This window comes from Bos taurus, chromosome 7 (genome assembly GCF_002263795.3).
Source record: "Bos taurus isolate L1 Dominette 01449 registration number 42190680 breed Hereford chromosome 7, ARS-UCD2.0, whole genome shotgun sequence".
Lineage (NCBI taxonomy): Eukaryota > Metazoa > Chordata > Mammalia > Artiodactyla > Bovidae > Bos > Bos taurus.
In genome coordinates, this window is record NC_037334.1 from 17556974 (window position 1) to 17577695 (window position 20722).

At 43.0% G+C, this 20722-nt stretch overlaps 1 protein-coding gene across 13 annotated transcripts in view; it reads right to left on the reverse strand.

Annotated features, from left to right (window-relative positions):
- Positions 1–835: 835 nt before the first annotated feature.
- LOC508459 (adhesion G protein-coupled receptor E1) overlaps positions 836–20722 on the reverse strand; it is a 75335-nt gene continuing 55448 nt past the window's right edge. For all 13 annotated transcript variants that reach the window (XM_059888611.1, XM_059888610.1, XM_059888615.1 and 10 more), the window contains 9 exons: positions 17363–17562; positions 16552–16722; positions 13477–13671; positions 10141–10376; positions 7672–7738; positions 6875–6966; positions 5647–5815; positions 5427–5531; positions 836–1262 (listed from right to left, as the gene is read on the reverse strand). In XM_059888611.1, the coding sequence (XP_059744594.1) occupies positions 1257–1262; positions 5427–5531; positions 5647–5815; positions 6875–6966; positions 7672–7738; positions 10141–10376; positions 13477–13671; positions 16552–16722; positions 17363–17562 (1241 nt within the window). In that variant the 3' untranslated portion in view covers positions 836–1256. The remainder of the gene's footprint in view (positions 1263–5426; positions 5532–5646; positions 5816–6874; positions 6967–7671; positions 7739–10140; positions 10377–13476; positions 13672–16551; positions 16723–17362; positions 17563–20722) is intronic.

The following is a 20722-nucleotide window of genomic DNA, read 5'->3' on the forward strand; positions in this document are numbered from 1 at the left end:
CATTCTGTCGATAAATCATGAGCACCAAAATCACCCCTCCCACGTTCTGCTTTTAGGGAACCTGACTTAAGTCACCTGTTGTTATTTTAGAAATAGTAGTGTTCAGTGGAAAACAGTGTGGAGCTTCCTTAAAAAAAAAAAAAAAAAGCTAGAAACAGAGTGATTGTATGATCCAGCAATCCTACTCCCAGACATATATCTGGGAAAGATGAAAAGTCTAATTTGAAAATGTACATGTACCCTAATGTTCATAGCAGCGCTATTTACAAAATAGCCAAGACATGGAAACAATCTAAATGTCCATGGACAGAGAAATGGATAAAGAAGATGTGGTAAGTATACACAATGCATTAAAATGAATGAAATAATGCCATTTGCAGCAACACAGATGGACCTAGAAATTGCAATACTAAATGAAGTAAGTCAGACAGAGAAAGAGAAATATCATATGACATCCCTTATATATGGAATCTAAAAAGAAATGATACAAATGAACTTACGTTCCAAACAGAAAGGGACTCACAGACCTAGAGAATGAACTTATGGTTACCAGGGGGAAGTATGTGATGGACATGTACACACTGCTATATTTAAAATGGATAACCAACAGGGACCTACTGTATAGCATAGAGGACTCTGCTCAGTTTTATGTGGCAGCCTGGACGGGAGGGGAGTTTGGGGGAGAATGGATACATGTATGTGTGTGGCTGAGTCCCTTTGCTGTCCACCTGAAACTATCACAGCATTGTTTGTTAATCGGCTATACCAGAGTACCAGGGGAAAAAGAGTTTAAAAAAGAGCTGGAGGGTTCTTGGTTGAAAAGCAAGCCAGCCAGTCAGAAAACAAATCATTTATTGAGGGCTACTCTGTGTGTGAAGCATGTGATAGAAGCTGGAGAGGCACGCTTAAAGCCACACATCAAAGGACTTAGGACAAATCAAAGTGGTAGCCAGAAGTTCTTGGTCCTGCCATCGCATTGCGATCTGTTATCTCCACAAAACTCTGAAAAGTCAGAGTTGCAGAACACGGAAGATATAAAACGGTAAGCTGGAACAGAAGCTCTTCTTTTCTCACCAGGACAGGAAGCCATGGGAAGACCACCACACCCAATCATCCATAATCCAAACTGCCCAGAGAGTTCTAGGGCTGGTGAGATAGTGCATTTCCACATTAAGCTGAGAAGAGATTTCAGAGAAGGCTTCTGCAGGCACCTGCTTTCCTGAGATGTTGTTCCATTGTGTATTTGAGAAGGGACTTCAACCCTGTGAGAGAAATCAGGATCAGAATCAATGGCAGGATTAGTACAATTTGAACTCAGGGATCATATGTATGTGGGCACAGGCAGAGATAAATATGGCAACAAAAACTAGAAGGATAAACATGAAAATGTTAGCAATGATTACCTCCAGGCACTGTTGACAAACTCAAAAGCTATTCTCAGAGCCTCTTGACTATTGATATTCCTATTCTAGAAGCTAGAAAGCAGAATACTTGTTTTGTCAAATTCCTCTGTAACTCTGAGTGTTCATGTGATACAGTTCTGACCAATTAGGTGAAAGGGAAATTCACTAAGGGGCTTCTGGAAAAGCTTTTGTTTCTTGTTAAAGAGAGAGGGTTGAAAGGTAAGTTTGCCACTCTGTCCCATCATTCTTCTTCCTGCCTTGAACATGGTCATGATGACTGGAGCTATGGCAGCCACCTTGCAACCATGAAAATAATTGATGAAAAGTCAGCATGTTATTGGTGGAATGGAAAACTAGGAAGAGCTTAGATCCTCAGCAACCTTACTAAGCAACAGAACCAATACCAGCAACGCCTAACTCTGAGCTTCTATTCTTGCAATAAAAAGAATTCCCTATTTATTTAAGCCACTGGATCTTAGTTACTTGTTCCTGGAATACATCAGAGGGGGAAAATTAATAAGACATTCTGGTAGAAGATGGAAGACCACAAAAGATAAATGCAATAAATAAGGAAATTTTAGAAAGTAGATTGTTAGAAAGTAGTAAGTCCTGAAAAGAAAATCAAGATAAGGGGGTGGGAGAAGCATGAACACCTGGATGGGTGAATAGGAAGCTGCACAAAATAGAGTTATCAGAGGAAATTCTATTGAAAAGAAATGACTGGAACAAAGATTTGAAGGAAGTGAAGGAGTTGGCTATGTGGGTGACAGGACAAAAACATTCAAGGCATTCAAGGCATTCAAGAACATTCAGTTCAAGACTCCAAAGGAGGAAGTGAGCCTGGCATATCTGAAGAATCTTGAGCAGGCCAGTGTGGGTGGAGCAAAGTGAAATGAGGGGTCTATTAATAGACAACAAGGACAGGAAGGAAAAGAGAGTCAGATCAGACAAGGCCGTGTGGGCCACAAGGAGGACTTTGGCTTTGACTCTGAATAAGGTGGGAGCCATGGAGTGTTGTCGGTAGAGAAGGGAAGATATCTGACTTGGGTGTTCACAAGCACCCTCCAGTTGCTGCAAGGAGAACAGACCAAAGATAAGGCAGGGGAAAGATTAGAGAGGCAGCAAGGCAGACCTCTTTTGAGTTTATTTCCATCATCCTGGATAGAGACAACAGGACTTGGACCACAGTAGAAGGAATGAAGGGAAAGAGAAGCAACCAGATTCGAGATCTATTTTGAGGAAGAGTCAACAGGATTTGCTGATGGAGCAGAGATGAGGGAAGGGGAGAGGAAAGGCGGGGTCAAGCAGAATCAACGTTAATTTCACAACTTCACTCTTGAACAATAGAAAAATAGAGGGCCCTCTGTGGAAATGAGAGGTGGGGGAATCTGCTGAGGTAACATATTCCAAATGAGATGCTCATGTGGGACAGGTTGCCTCTGAAACATCTATTGGATATCTAAGTAGGCATTTGGTAGGTGGTAGTTTATATGAGTATAGAATTCAGGAGACAAGGCTGGACTGCACGTTATTTAAATTTGGGGAGTTGTTGCTAATAGACGATGGTATAGCTGTGAGACTGAATGAGATCCATTGTGCAGAAGACAACGTGCGTTTCAGTAGAAAATGGTGTGCTGTCAGGGGATACCTTCTCTGGGTTATCTGGCCCTGATCTGTAGCGGAACTACTTTACAATTTTGTCCTTTTGAAGCAACTGACAGTGATGGGAAATAATTTCATGGAAAAAATAGTTTTGTCTCTACTTGTGCATTCATGTTGATATTACTGAGATTATACATGTATTATAATTAATACATTAGTACACAAATAAACACATTTATGAATTTTATGTGTTATGTAATATAAATGATTCTATATAACTTCTGAATATTTATATTATATGTACATTATATATATTAAATAATATGAATAATTATATATAATGTCTATATATTTAAAATTTTATATTTATATAGTACATAATTTGAAATGCATATATTATGCAATATGAATAATTACATATACAAAGTCTGTATATACAATTATATGTATAATTTATATATTACATATAAAATTTTTATATACTATATGTATTTATCAGAGAAGGAAATGGCAACCCACTCCAGTACTCTTGCCTGGAAACGCTATATATTTGTACTTACATGTATATGTATACTTATATGTATATTTATACTTGTATATATTTATATTTATTAATATATAGTTGGGCTTCCCTGGTGGCTCAGTGGTAAAGAATCCGCATGCCAGTGCAGGAGACATGGGTTCAATCCCTGGGTTGGAAAGATCCCCTGGAGCAGAAAATGGCAACCTACTCCAGTATTCCTACCTGGGAAATCCCATGGACAGAGGAGCCTGGCAGACTGTAGTCCATGGAGTCGCAAAGAGTGGGACATATCTTAGCGACTAAACAACAATAACAAATATAAAACTTATATATTATAATATGAATAATAAGATATAATTTTTTTATTTACAATTATGTGTATGATTACATGATATATAATTATGTTATATTATATATACTACATTTATTTGCCAATGAGGAAACCAGGCAGATGTTTTAACTGGTTCAAAAGACAACACAAAGAGCATGCTGCTGCTACTGCTGCTAAGTCACTTCAGTCGTGTCCGACTCTTTGCGACCCCATAGACAGCAGCCCACCAGGCTCCCCTGTCCCTGGGATTCTCCAGGCAAGAACACTGGAGTGGGTTGCCATTTCCTTCTCCAATGCATGAAAGTGAAAAGTGAAAGGGAAGTCGCTCAGTCGTGTCCTACTCCTAGAGACCCCATGGACTGCAGCACACCAAGCTCCTCCATCCATGGGATTTTCCAGGCAAGAGTACTGGAGTGGGTTGCCATTTCCTTCTCCAATGCATGAAAGTGAAAAGTGAAAGTGAAGTCACTCAGTCGTCTCTGACTCTTCACGAACCCATGGACTTCAGCCTACCAGGCTCCTCCACCCATGGGATTTTCCAGGCATGAGTACTGGAGTGAGTTGCCATTGCCTTCTCCATATAAATTAAAAAGTATAGTAATATTATGTATTATGTATACACTGTGAACACTGTATACATTATATGAGTGCTATGCATTATGTATACATTGTATACGTTCTATGTATGATGTAATACACAAACATGTCTGTTCTTTGCATTCTCTTGTGAGCCAGTTACAACATCTGCCCATTCCTTCAATGATTAATACACAGAATAAAATCCTTAATATATGCTTATTTCATATCCATGAGTCATGATTTTATCTTTTTTAGTTTGCACAGCTACTGAAATGCAGAGATGGGATTTAAACCCAGGCAGCCTAGCTCCCCAATCCCCACCTTTAAATACCACAGTTTATCAAATGAGTTAGTACACATGAACATCAAAGCTATGGTTTTTCCAGTAGTCATGTACAGATACAAGAGTTGGACCATAAAGAAGGCTGAGCACCAAAAAAACTGATGCTTTTGAACTGTGGTGGTGGTTTAGTTGCTCAGTCGTATCTGACTCTTGCAACCCCATGGACTGCCACCAGGCTCCTCTGTCCATGGAGCCTTCGAGGCAAAAACACCGGAGTGGGTTGCCATTTCCTTCTCTGCCTTTGTTAAGAGTCCCTTGGACAGCAAGTAGATCAAACCAGTTAATCCTAAAGGAAACCAACCCTGACTATTCATTGGAAGGACTGATGCTGAAGCTGAAGCACCAGTACTTGGCCAGCTGATGGGAAGAGTCGACTCACCGGAAAAGACCCTGATGCTAGGAAAGATTGAGGGCAGGAGGAAAAGGGGACAATAGAAGATGAGATGGTTGGATGGTTACCACCAACTCAATGAACATGAGTTTGAGCAAACTCTGGGAGACAGTGAAAGACAGGAAAGTCTGGTGTGCTGCAGTCCATGGGGTCACAAAGAGTTGGACACAACTGAGCAATGAAACAACAAATGCTTAGCTTACAGCACATAACACTTGGTCTGACCAGAACATGCGGACAACACACAGTCTCACCGTTTTGGAAGTGGAGGGAACAGATGACAGTAAGATCCCTGAGGTCTGGGTCTCAGAGCTGGGTTTGGTCTTCCTGGTCGTGCATCTTCTGTATTCTTCCCGTACCTGAAGGTGGATACACACCATGGGGAGATGAACCATGCTTAGATACAGGGGGAGTGTGTGTGGCAGGGGCAAGCTCCCTGGAAGGAGCAGGGCTGGGAGGGCAGCAGGTACGCACCTGGCGGCTGAGCACACAATGAATGAGGAAGATGAAGGCCCCCTGCAAGCTGTTGATGATGGTGAACAGATAAGCCATGATATTGGCCATGGGTCCAATTTGGAAAATGCCTAACACCCAGGAGCACCCCAAGATGAAGATCTGGGCAAAGGCTTTGAAGGTCAGCAACCTGGAGGGGAAGATTTGCAGAGGATATAGTTCTGGCTGTCACCCTCATGGGCCACCACGCTCCCAGGTATAGTCTGAGGCTGCCACCACGTGACCCATCACCTGGGTGAGAATCAGTGTGGCACACAGGTTCCCAGCCTAGAGGTAGGGAAGTCAAATCCTACAGCCATTGAAAAGGCAATTGGCCTACAGGTACACATGGTCACAAAGATGTGTGGACACATGTATTGAATGCAATATTGTCTATGGTAATAAAAGGCTAGACATAAAGTAGCCAAGCCATGGAAGCAACCTAAATGGTCATCAGCAGATGGATGCATAAAGAAGATGTGGTATGTATAGACAATGGAATATTACATAGCCATAGAAAAGGATGAAATAATGTCATTTGTAGCAACGTGGATGGACCTAGAGATGATCATACTAAGTGAAGTAAGTCAGACAGAGAAAGGCAAATTCCATACGATATCACTTATATGGGGAATTTGAAATATGGCACAAATGAAGCTATCTACAAAACAAACAGACTCACAGACACGGAGAACAGACTTGTGGTTACCAAGGAGGGGGTGTGGGGGAGGGGTGGAATGAGAGTCTGGAGTTGGTGTGTGTGTTCAGTCACTCAGTGGGGTCCGACTCTTTGTGATCCCATGGACTGTAGCCTGCCAGGCTCCTCTGTCTATGGAATTCTCCAAGCAAGAATATTGGAGTGCTCTTCTCTGGGGGATCTTCCCAACCCAGGGATCAAATTCAGGTCTTCCACATTGCAGGTGGATTCTTTATCATCTGAGCCACCAGATCATTTAAATAAACTGTGTTCCATCCTTACACTGAAACACTATATCTTAAAAAAAGGTATTGTCAACAGATTTTAGTATTGGAAACACTCGTTCCTCCTAGCAATGGTGCTAAGGCATGCTTCACATGCCTTTCTGATCTAGACACTGTGCTGTATTCCATTTGGAGTGCAGGACCAGGCTTACAAAAGGTACTCAGTGAATATTTGGGGAAAGAAGGAAAGGAGACTAGAAGATGAGGGGAAAGGAAGGCTGGACTGTACCTGGTATCTTTGAGTGTGGAGACTTCTGCATTGACACTAGAAAGCTTCTGCCTCAGGATACATAGTGTCCAAGTCAGGAGGATGGAATTGACCTACAGAGCCAAGCAGAAGGGATGGAAAGACTGGATATACAAATGGATGATGGCCAGACCATTTATGAAAAGAGAACGTTGACCTATAGTCTGCAGTAACCACTCCAGGAAGCCAAACAATAACTCCTTCAGCAACCCACCCCGGATGATCAGGACTTGACTGATAGTTGACAGCCTCCCTTATTTCTGCTCTGCTTCCAACTTAGGACCAAAAGGAAAAAGCCAGTATATAACCCTAACCGATCACCTAGGATGCCCTGCATTTAGTCAGCCTACCTTCAGAGTCCTTGTGTCCACAGCCTCTGAGCAGGGCATACCTGAAGCCTTCCCTTTTTTCCTCTATAAAACTTTCCCACTCATCTGCCTGTTTTTGAATCTCTGACAAAAGCAAGTGATTTGACAAATGAAAGTGGCTGACTCCCTTACCATGTGTGTTCATGCTCAGTCGCTCAGTCATGTCCAATTCTTTGCAACCCCATGGACTGTAGCCCGCCAGGCTTCTCTGTCCATAGGATTCTCCAGGCAAGAATACTGGAGTGGGTTGCCATGCCCTTCTCCAGGGGATCTTCCCGACCCAGGGATTGAACCTGCTTTTCTTACATCTCCTGCATTGGGAGGCGGGTTCTTTACCACGAAGCGCACCTGGGAAGCCCTGGGTCTCTTTGACCCTCCTCCAAAACACACCAGACCAAGCAATCAACTTACCACTATAATTGTGCACACTGGCCCCAGGAAGCTCCAGATGAACCCCGTTTCTGTATTCAGCCAGCAGCTATGCAGAAAAACAGGAGTCAGTCATTGTATCAAAGTCCTAACCCTAAAATGACTCACACCCTGCCAGATATGCTTATGGAAGAGTATTGGAGGATGAGGTTGAAGTGAAAATTTTCACAATGGACCAGGTCACATTTCAGTTTTCTTCTTTCAGACCTTCTTCCTTAGTGAACGTTCCTGAAATGTTCTCTTAACAGCCTGGGATAGAGATCATTTCTCAGTTCATAACCTTTGTATTCCCTCTCTCCAGAACTCTCCATGGTACACTTTGTCATTCAATTCTCAGCTCGAGTATCACCTCCTCTGAAAAGTCACACTGTGTCTGGTCCTTTCCTAGCAGAATTTGCTGCTTTTTTTTTTCATAACATCTATCAGTATCATAAATTATCTTGCTCAGTTGTTTGTTTAAACTGTCTATCTTTCCCTACTAGACTGAGCTACAGGAGAATTTGGACTTTGAATTTTTTGTTTATCTCTGAATACCCAGCACTCAGTCCAAAGCCTGGCATGGATGAGGCATTCTGTAATTATTTGTTAATAGAAGTGAAGTGAGAAATGGAGTGTTTACTGCCATATCAGTAAACAAGGATGTCATATCCATCAGCGATTCCAGCCCTCCAAAAGTGAATTTCTGAGCCTGGAGGATGATCAGGAAAAACAATACCTGCTATCAGGCAGCCATAAACCACTCCCCTGGTGAGCACTGAGGACCTAGGGGTGGGGATGTGAAAAACCAGGATACTGGCCCCAGATAGCTGGGATGCAAATGAAAAGAATGATTTTAGTGAGTCCAGACTTTGTTGATAAAGGTCCATATAGTCAGTTATGGTTTTTCTAGTAGTCATGTATGGTACAAGAGTTGGACCATAAAGAAGGCTGAGCGCTGAAGAATTAATGCTTTTGTACTGTGGTACTGGAGAGCGAGAGTCCCTTGGACAGCAAGGAGATCAAACCAGTCAATCCTAAAGGAAATCAATCCTGAATATTCATTGGAAGGGCTGATGTTGAAGCTGAAGCTCCAATACTTTGGCTACCTGATAAGAAGAGCTGACTCATTGGAAAAGACCCTGATGCTGGGAAAGATTGAGGGCAGGAGGAGAAGGGGGCAACAGAGGAGGAGATGGTTGGATGGCGTCACTGACTCAATGGACATAAGTTTGAGTAAATTCCAGGTAATAGTGAGGGACAGGGAAACCTGGCGTGCTGCAGTCCATGGGGCCACAAAGAGCTGGACACGACTGAGCAACTGAACAACAACTGGAGCTACTATCTTCTCACACAGAACCTTTGATAAGCCTACCTCACTTTAAAATAGACCATGGCAGAGTATTTCTAAGCCATAAAAAGGGACGAATTTGGGTCAGTTGTAGTGAGGTGGATGTACCTAGAGCCTGTTATACAGAGCAAAGTAAGTCAGAAAGAGAAAAACCAATATCGTATATTAATGCATATACACGGAATCTAGAAAAATGGTACTGATGAAAGTATTTGCAGAGAAGGAATGAAGATGCAGATGTAGAGAACAGATTTGTGAACACAGTGGAGGAAGGAGAGGGTGGGACGAATTGAGAAAGTAGCATTGAGATACACACACTATCATGTGTGAAATAGATAGCTAGTGCACGCATGCCCAGTTGCTTCAGTCATGTCTGACTCTTTGCAACCCTATGGACTGTAGTCTGTCGGGCTCCTATCATCCATGGGGTTGTTAGTGAGAAGCCGCTGGGTAATACAGGGAGCCCAGTGTGGTGCTCTGTGACAACCTAGAGAGACTGGGGTGGTAGAGGGGAGAGAGGCTCACAAGGGAGGGACATATACATAATTATGATTGATTCACGTTGTTGTATGGCAGAAACCAACACAACATTGTAAAGCAATTTTCCTCCAATTAAAAACTTAATGAAAAAAGAGAGACCAACAAAAACATGTATAATGCTTTACACTGTGCCAGACACTGTCTAAATATTTTGCAGATACTAACTCATTTAATACCCACAATAACACTATAATATAGGCATTGTCATCAGCTTGCATATAATAGATGAGGAAATGAGAGCATAGAGTTTAAGTAACTTGCCCAAGGCAGCCTAGCTAGATAGTGGTGTAGCCAGGATCCAGACCCAAGCAAGTTGGCTCTAGAGTCCACAAACTGAAAACTTTGCAATCAAGTTTGCTCTTTACATTGCCACTACCCACCTATACTATAATGCAAACAATGGCTTCCGGATTTGTGCAGTGCACAACCTGGGCTACTGCCCCTGGCAGCCCATAAAGTAAGAGCTCAATAAATGGTAGCCATGACTACTGCTCCCGTTATTGTTCTTTTGTGTGTTCATTTAATTATCACCATGGAACAATTAATAATAACAATTTTCAGGGAAAGAGAAGAATGTCACTTACCGATTATACATCCCATAACCCTGTGGTTGTAAGCCAGCAGAAACAGCCACCACCAGCCCCGGGAGCCCATAGCCAAAGGCGCAGAGATACAGCATCTTGATGTTTCGAGAACTGAAGTAATTCACCACTTTCAGGTTCCTGACCATGAGGAAGAGCATCACAGCCTCCACCAGCATCCAGAAGAAGCACGCAAGGAAAAGGTAGTGCAGAAAGCCTGCGATGAGGGCGCAGCCCATCTGCAGAAGAGAATCAGGCACCTTCAGTCTCCCTTACTCCAGGGAGTATGTTCAGAGGAAGAAGGCAGAGAAGGGGCTCCTCTGTTGCTATTGTTCTTGCTTTTGATAGGTAAGAAGTGGATTTATTTAGAGTGCGCATTATTTATTTAGAATGTGTATCTATACATTCCATATGGCTTCCCAAGTGGCTCAGTGGTAAAGAATCCTGAAAATGCAGGAGATGCAAGACACGTGGGTTTGATCCCTGGGTTGGGAAGATCCCCTGGAGGAGGGCATGGCAACCCACTATATTCTTGCCTTGAGAATCACATGGACAGAGGAACCTGGTGGGCTACAGTCCATGGGGTCACAAAAAGTCAGATGTGACTGAGCATGCACACCACACACCAAACACACACACACACACACACACACACACACACACACACACACACACACACACATTCCATGACAGAATTCTGTCCATCTCAAAAGGCAAAAGCAGCTGTGCTTAGTTTTTATGGGCTGGGTAATTTCATAGGCTAACAAGTAGGAAGATTATTTCAACTATATATTTGGGGGAAGGAGCAGGGATTTCCAGGAATTGGGCCACTGCCCACGTTTTGGTCTTTGATGGTGGGCCTGGGTGCCTATGGGTGGTCATTTAGCATCCTAATGTATTACAGCAGTGTATGATGAGGCTCAAGGTCTACCGCAAGTTGAATCTTCTGCTATCTCGGACCCGCTGCTGCTAAGTCGCTTCAGTCCTGTCCGACTCTGTGCAACCCCATAGACGGCAGCCCACCAGGCTCCCCCATCCCTGGGATTCTCCAGGCAAGAATACCGGAGTGGGTTGCCATTTCCTTCTCTGGGACCAAGTTGGCTCTAATCAGTCCATACTGTATCCTCACCAGCTATGTCATTCTTTCAGGGTTGTGTCCTGCCTCCTTCCCTGATTCATGTTGATGTATGGCAGAAGCCAGCACAGAATTGTAAAGCAATTATCTTCCGATAAAATTAAAAAAAAAAAAAACCATAATGTGGCTACTTTGACTGGACTTCCCCAAACACGGCCTCTTCATTCATTCCACAAATATTTATAGATATAGTCTTCACTACAGGTAGTTCCATCCCTTTAGTAGGGACACAAATCATTCTGGTTTCCCTAGAAATGAGTTTTCTCAGGATGTACAGCTTCCAGTGCTAAAACTGGGAGAGTCTGAGAGAAAAACAGATAGATGACCACCCTACTTTAGGGGATGTTTGAAGATACAGGGGTGGGGGGAGGAGAAGGGATCCACAAACTACAGCCATGGACTGGTTGCAGGTTTTGTAATTAACATTTCATTGACACACAGCCTTCCCCATTTATGTATTCTCTATGGCTGCTTTCAGGCTTCCCTGGTGTCTCAGCAGGTAAAGAACCCGGGTGCCAATGGCAGGAGATAGGTGGGGGTAGGTTCAGTCTCTGGGTCAGAAAGATCCCCTGGAGAAGGAAATGGCAACCCACTCCAGTATTCTTGCCCCATGGATAGAGGAGCCTGATGGGGTACAGTCCATGGGGTCAAAAAGAGTCAGACACGACTGAGTGACTAAACAACAACATGACTGTATTCATGCTAAAGTGGCGGAGTTGAGCAGTTGCCAACGGAGACCATGGCATCTGCAAAATTAAAAATATTTTTATCTGCTTCTTTAGAGGAAAATTTTGTTCACCCTTGGTCCCATGATGAGAGGTGGGGAGTGCTACTAGCCTTTGGTTCCCAAGGGGTCTAGGAAGTGAAACACCCCATAGTGAGAGGGTAGTTCTGCTTTAAGAATGATTATCCCACCTGAAATGTCAGTAGTGCTTCCTTTGGAAATACCCCGAGAACCTACTGTTTCGGACACAGTTATTGGAGCTTAATTGGCCAAAAGTTCTTGTTCTCATGGGGCACACAATCTTGTGGAAGAGGTAGATACACAATGAGTAAAACAACAATAACAAAAATCAATATGGTTTCAAATATTAATAGGTGCTGGGAAAAGATGCAAAATAGAGTGTTTGAAAAGTAAAACTTCTCACCTATGGATGCAACTAGAGATGATCACACTAAGTGAAGTAAGTCAGAAAGAGAAAACAATTACCATATGATATCATTTATATGTGGAATCTAAACTATGACACAGATGAACACAGACAAGCGAACAGACTCATTGTCGCCAAGGTCAGGGGAGGGAGAAGGATGAACTGGGAGTTTGGGGTTGTTAGATGCAAATTATTAAATTTAGAATGGATAGACACAAGGTCCTGCTGTACAGCACAGAGAACTATGCTGAACATCCTGTGATAAACCATAATAGAAAAGTATATTAAGAAAGAATGTACTTATGTATACAAATGAGTCACTTTGTTGTATAGCAGAGATTGCCACAACACTGTAAATCAACTATATTTCAGTTTTTAAACAAAGAATTTCTCAACTGTCGCATTACTAATATTTATAACACTGCTACTGCTGTGCTGTGTGCAGTCATGTCTGACTCTCTGTAAACCCAGAGGAGCCCACCAGCCTCCTCTGTCCATGGGATTCTCCAGGCAGGAATGGAATGGGTAACCATTTCTTCCTCCAGGGATCTTCCTGATCCAGGGATTGAACCTGGGTCTCCTGTGACTCCTGTAGTGGCAGGGGGATTCTTTACCAACTGAGCCACCTGGGAAGTCCCTATTTGTAACACTATTGCCTTATTATTTTCTGCTATGGGAAGATGGGGGAGACTGTTCTGTGCATTGTAAGATGTTTAGCAGCATCCCCTCCCAAAGGTGACAACTAGCAATATCTCCAGATATTGCCAAGTGTCCCCTGAGGGCACAGAATCAGCCCGGGTAAGAACCAAAGGCTTAAAGTGTAGGAAGAGAGACCACCCCCATACATAACATGATCAGGAAAAATCATTCGAAACTGAGACCTATCACCAGAAGGCATCAACTAGAAGCTGGCAGATGAGTATGGAAAGAGGGGAAAGCATGTGCAAAGGTCCTGAGGTGGAAACTGGCATTGAGGGAGTTAGGTGAGGATGAGCAGATGCAGATGGGGAGATGATGGGGATGGATGGGGTCAAAGCCTGAGGGATACGAGACCTGGTTGTCGGTCTTGTCCACACCAGTGAGAAACAGCATCTTGGCCAAGAAGAGGCATATGCAGAGATGCAGGTGGATGTAGGTGTTCTGGTTTCGGAGGGTGCGGCACAGAAGGAAGGTGATGATGGCCATGGCAAGACACACCAGTGAGATAATCGTGCCCACGTGACTAATGAGGTACAGGGTGAACTCCATCTGTCAGAAAAGAGATACACTGTTGGCCTCCGAGAATGACCAATTATAACCCCCAGGCAGCAAAAAGAACTATCCAGACTCTTGGCTTGGGTATATAGAGCTTGGAAGCTTTTTCTCCCTCGGGCGCTTGGTGTGAACTAGATATTGTTCATCATCACCCTTCGGCATCCATCAGCACCCATTCTCATCCCTCTCCTATGACCTATTCCTATAGGGTAAGACATCTACAAACTGCATTTCCCATAATCTCTCGGGGCTAAGGCCCTGAACATCATTTAGGTTCTCCAGTGAGATGCACACATGAAGGTTTTAAAAGGCAGAATGGAGGCAGATACCACTTTTCTGCAGACAGGATCGAGCTATGGCTGGACTCCACATTCCGACTATCCGATCTTTAATTTCATGGATGTGGGGTGAAATGCCAAAGGTAATTTATGACCTCTGGCTGCAGAGGGGTGATCTTGAAGCCACATTCAAGTGGCAGAACCCCTGACTTCAAGTCCTCCATCCCTTCCAAGAATTCTGTGAGCATCCAAGCCCCTGTATTAAAATACTTTCCTGCTTGACATACCTTGAGAGGTTCCTGTTACCTGCACTGAACCAGGACTGATAATAGGTGTTCCAAGATGCTCCAACTTCCAGGAGTAGAGGTGACAAGTTGAGTCCTTCCCTATGCCATTATTTGTAATTAATTTTATCGGGGTGCTTTCTGTGTGTTAAAGATACGCCAGGCACCAGCTTCTCTATGATGCTGTGATGTAGTGGTTAAGACTACAGTTCTGCCAGTTTCTGGCTGTTTAAGCTTGGGCAAGATACCTAACTGCTCTGTGCCCGTTTCCTCCTCTGTTAAAATGAGGATACCAACAGTAAGTATCATGTGGAATAGTTCCAAGAGGATTCCATGAAAATGCTTAAAGTACTTACAACAGAAAACACGCATAAGTGTTCGTTTTCATCATCAGTTTCTCTTTTTCCTTAATTAAATGCTGATGCTTTTAATTTTTTGTTTTTGTCTTTTGGCCACACCTTGTGGTATCTTAGTTCCTAGACCAGGGATTGAACCCAGGACATGGAAGTGAAAGTGCTGAGTCCTAATCACTGGACTGCCAGGGAACTCCTGAGTCATCATTTTTCTCTTGTTCTCATTTTTAAGATGAAAAAATTTGGCTCAGCTCAGAGAGGTTGAGTGATATGCCAATGGAAACACAGCTATGAAGTGATTGAGGTGGGACTTGAAACTAGGCTAGACTTGCTCTGGATCAAATTTTCTTAAGTCTTAAGCCTTATATTCCTCTAAGTAGCAATTTAGGACCTGCTTGGCAGAGAACTGAACTTGGGATCCTGTGATAGACAAGGCTACCCATCACAGCACCAATGAGCCTGTCTTTCCTCTCTACCAAATCTAACTTCTCACCAAGGCTTATTTCATGTTCCACCTCCTTCCTGACCTAACCCCAGTTCTCAGTGACACAACTCTCAGTTTCTGTAACACAAATTCTTGCACCATTTACAGGCAGATCTCAGAGACAGTGCAGGTTCAATTCCAGACCACCGCAATAAAGCAAATATTGGCAATAAAGTGAGTCACATGAATTTTTATCTCCCAGTGCATATAAAAGTTATGTTTACATGCCACCATACTCACCATACACATTTAAAGTATATAATAGCATATGTCTGGGAAATGTAGATACCTTTATTAAAAAATACTTTATTGCTAAAAGATGCTACCATCATCTGAGCCTTCAGTGAGTCATAATCTTTTTGCTGGTAGAAGGTTTGAGATATTGCAAGAATGACCAAAATGTGACACAGAGACACGAAGTGAGCAAATGCTGTTGGGAAAGTGGTGCCAACAGACTTGCTCAATGCACACAGGGTTGCCACAAACCTTCAATTTGTTTTCTCTGTTTTTTTAAAAAAGTGATGTCTGCAAAGTGCAATAAAATGAAGTATGCCTATGGACAATTTTGTAGAAAGAGACCTCTGGACTCAGGCCATCCTGGGTTTGAATCCCATCTCTACTAATTACTGGCTTCATGACTAAACAGACTATTGAGGTCCAGCCTCCTGTCCTGAAAAGTGCATCTAAAAACAGCTAAAGAGTCAGGCACATTGTGTGTTAAGGCGCTTCAGTCATGTCTGACTCTTTTCCACTCCATGGACTATATCTTGCCCGGCTCCTCTGTCCATGGGATTCTCCAGGCAAGAATACTGGAGTGAGTTGCCATTTCCTTCTCCAGGGGATCTTCCCAATCCAGGGATCAAACCCACATCACTTTACATCTCCTGCATTGGCAGGTGGGTTCTCTACCACGAGTGCCACCTGGGAAGCCCAGGTGCTCTGTAAGTGGGGTTTGTGGTTATTATCGTGCCTGCACCTGTTTAGCAGAGAAGGCAATGGCAACCCACTCCAGTACTCTTGCCTGGAAAATCCCATGGATGGAGGAGCCTGGTGGGCTGCAGTCCATGGGGTCCCTAAGAGTCGGACACGACTGAGCGACTTCACTTTCACTTTTCACTTTCATGCATTGGAGAAGGAAATGGCAACCCACTCCAGTGTTCTTGCCTGGAGAATCCCAGGGACAGGGGAGCCTGGTGGGCTGCCGTCTATGGGGTCGCACAGAGTCGGACACGACTGAAGCGACTTAGCAGCGGCAGCAGCAGCACCTGTTTAGAGTCAGTTCTCATTTCATATACCAGTGTCATGGCTTCTCAACCAGACCATGAATTCTCTAAGGGCAGAGACACGGCACACACCCCTTCTGTCCCCATGACTCCCTCCCACAATGCCCAATTCCATGAGAGGCACACAATGAATGTTAATCAGTATTTTCCCATTGGATTTGAGGATCCAGACTACAGAGCGTCATTACTGACCGTGACCTCCCCAGAAGCCATGATGACAGCCAAGTTCACCATTTGGTTACAGCCGCAGACAGTATGTGTCTTGGAAGCTTCAAGGAGCACACAGCCTGATGGTGTCCATCTGCCTCCCTCCACGTCCGGTTTCCAGGAAACGCAGATAGCACTCTCAAAATCCTGCTTTGGCTGAAAATTCAGAGCCTTTAGTTACCTGAGAATCCATCTTGAATGGATTCAACCTGACCAACCTCAAGAAGATGTGGGCATGTTCTGTATGGAATGGAGAAAAATGCTGATATTTCAATGTGCAGTGATAAAAAGAAATGTCTCGGGTGCCAGACCTGTATCCATTACTAATTTGGTTATAATTAATATAAATAAAGCTCATGTAAATGTTCCTGCATCAACGTTACTTAATCTAACCTCAACCTTGCCCATTGATGAATGGAAAAATGCCACATTGAAATAGAAGAGCTCATTTTTCTAGCAGTGGATTTTGGGAAGTGGTTGAGTTATCAGAAATTGTGGACACTTGCTGCTTAATGTTGTCACAAAGTCGTGTCTGACTCTTTGTGAATCCATGGATTGTAGCCCACCAGGCTTCTCTGTCCATGGGATTTTTCCAGGGAAGAATACTGGAGTGGGTTGCCATTTCATTCTCCAGGGGAATGTTCCAACCCAGGGATCAAACCCATGTCTCCTGCGTTAGCAGGTAGATTCTTTATCACTGAGTCACCAGGGAAGATCTGCTTAATGTGTCCCTGTCAAAAAATGAGAGTTAAGCCAATAGAGGATGTGGAGGCCCAGTGAAAACCTTGTCACCAACCTTAATGTTTTCCAGAGTATAGATTACTGGTTTAGAGAACCCGTCTTTCTTCCCTCCTGTTATGATGCCCCCAACAACTCGAGAATTCATCTTCAGCTTCTTCTTGGAGCTGGCCCAGGGGATCTGAAGATCTTTCAAGAAGCGCTCATCCAAAATAGACTCCATACCCGAAAAGGAAACGAAAGCCACCCCGTTGATCCCTGAAATTTCCCCAAAATTAAAAAAAAAAAAAAAGCCAATCATTTGCTTAGTAGCTATTACAGATGACCCAGCTCATCCACACATACACACACACTTTAATATCTCACGTATTTCTGCACCTTCACTGGCCTCCTCTCAGGACTGAAACACCAGTGGACTTCCAGATAGTTAACTCTCATCAGAAACTTTAAAAAAATCTGAGACTTCCCTGGTGGTCCAATGGTTACGAATCTACCTCGCAATGTAGGGAACTCAGGTTTGATCCCTGGTCAGGGAACTAAGATCCCACATGCCGCAGGGCAATTGAGTCCAAGCACCAGAAGTAGAGAGACCATGTACCACAACAGAGCCTCAACACAGCCAGATAAATAAATTAACTTGAAAAAAAAAATCCTGAGGTGGTATTACCTAAAAAAAAAAAAAAACTTGGCTACATTTAAAAATTAATTTGAATTTGTGTTGTTTTTAAGGGACGATTCAACTCAGCAGTGGGAAATAAGTTTCCCTTCTCACATTTATGGTTATTCTTGTTCAGTCTCTTTGGGTGGGCTTCCCCTTTCAATGTTGGTGGTCTGTGTCCTAGCCTGTTCCTGGGTCATCCAGACAGCATATAGATCAGGGGAGTGATGAACAATGACCTACAAGCCAATCTGGCCATCATTGCTTTTTTTTAAAAAAAAAAACAAAAAACATTTTTTTAGGCTGTGCTGGTCTTTGTGGCTGCAAACAGGCTTTATCTAGCTGCAGTGGGTAGGGGTACTCTCCATGTGCAAGGGAAGGGCTTCTCATTGTGGTGGCTTCTCTAGTTGTAGAGCACGGGCTCTAGGGCATGCAGGCTGCATAGTTCCAGTGAATGGGCTCAGTAGTGGTGGCACACAGGCTTCATTTCCCTGCGGCATGTACGATCTCCTCTGACCTGGGATCAAACCCACGTCTCCTGCGTTTGTAGGTGGATTCTTAACCAATGGACCTTAAGGGTAGTCCCCATTGCCTGTTTGTGTGTGTGTGTGTGTGAATAAAAATTTCATTGCAACACAGTCTCACCCATTAATTTACATATTGCCTAGGAATGCTTTTGCCCACCCTGATGACAGAGTTGAAATAGTTGCAACAGATCCTATCACGTTCAACGCCTTAAACATTTACTAACCACAGTTTACAGGAAGCGTTTGCTAATCCCTGATACAGATTAGCACTGTATGTTAGAAATTTAGTATGAGTCACATGTGTAATTTTAAATTTTCCAGTAACCACGTTTCAGAACAGTAAAAAAACAAAAAGGGGGGGGGGGATTATTTAAATTATATATTAACTCACTACCTGCAAAATATTTTCATTTCAACATGTAGTCATTCTAAAAATTATTAATAAGATATTTTAATTCCTTCATCTCTGACATCAAGACATTGAAATCCAGTATGGATATTACACTCACAGTCTAACCACACTTAAAGCTCTCAATAACAAAATGTGACCAATGGCTGCTGACTAGACAGGAAACATCTTGTCATTCCCATATTGTAAGATTATTTTTAAATTAATTTTTTGTTGAGATATAGTTGATTTACAATGTTATGTTAGTTTCTGCTGTATACCAAAGTAAATCAGCCATTGTTGTTCAGTCTCTAAGCCATGTCTGACTCTTTGCCAACCCATGGGCTGTAGCACACCAAGCTTCCCTATCCCTCACTATCTCCTGGAGTTTGCTCAAACTCATGTCCATTGAGTAGGTGATGCCATCCTACCATCTCATCCTTTGTCACCCGCTTCTCCTCTTGCCCTCAGTCTTTCCCAGCATCAGGGTCTTTTTCATAGACCTGCCATACATATACAAATATCCACACTCTTCCAGACTCTACTCCCAGAGATTATTTAATGTCTGACTTCCCTAGAAGATGGGAACTCCCTGAGGGCATGGGCTATTTTTGCCTCTATCATTATTTTATTTTCAATAAATATTTGCTCAAAATAATAAAAAATTAAAGTTAAAAAATAGAGGCACTCCAATGTTCATTGCAGCAATATTTACAATAGTCAAGGCATGGAAGCAATCTTTTTTTGTTGTTTGTTTGGGTTTGTTTTTTTTTTTTTAGTTTTTAAAAAATTTATTTATTTTAATTGGAGGCTAATTATTTTACAATATTGTAGTGGTTTTTGCCATACATTGACATGAATCAGCCATGGGTGTACATGTGTTCCCCATCCTAAACCCCTCTTCCACCTCCCTCCCCATCCCATCCCTCTGGGTCATCCCAGTGCACCAGCAGCCCTGAGTGCCCTGTCTCATGCATTGAACCTGGACTAGTGATCTATTTCACCTATGATAATATACATGTTTCAATGTTATTCTCTCAGATCATCCCACCCTCGCCTTCTCCCACAGAGTCCAAAAAACTGTTCTATACATCTGTGTCTCTTTTGCTGTCTTGCGTATAGGGTTATCATTACCATTTTTCTAAATTCCATATATATGCATTAGTATACTGTATTGGTGTTTTTCTTTCTGGCTTACTTCACTCTGTATAATAGGCTCCAGATTCATCCACCTCATTAGAACTGATTCAAATGTATTCTTTTAAATGGCTGAGTAATATTCCACTGTGTATATGTACCACAGCTTTCTTATCCATTCATCTGCTGATGGACATCTAGGTTGCTTCCATGTCCTGGCTATTATAAACAGTGCTGACGTGTTTCTTTCCATTCTGGTTTCCTCGGTGTGTGGCATGGAAGCAATCTAAATATCCATGGACAGGTGAATAGATAAAGAAGATATGACACATATAAACAATGGAATAGTACTCAGCCATGAAAAATAATGAAATAATGCCATTTGCATCAACATGGATGGAGCTAGAGATTACCATACAAAGTGAAGTAAGTCAGACAGAGGAAATAAACCATGCTGCTGCTAAGTCATTTTAGTCATGTCTGGCTCTGTGCGACCCCATAGACGGCAGCCCACCAGGCTCCCCCGACCCTGGGATCCTCCAGGCAAGAACACTGGAGTGGGTTGCCATTTCCTTCTCCAATACGTGAAAGTGAAAAGTGAAAGTGAAGTCGCTCAGTCGAGTCCGACTCTCAGCGACCCCATGGACTGCAGCCTACCAGGCTCCTCTGTCCGTGGGATTTTCCAGGCAAGAGTACCAGATTGGAGTG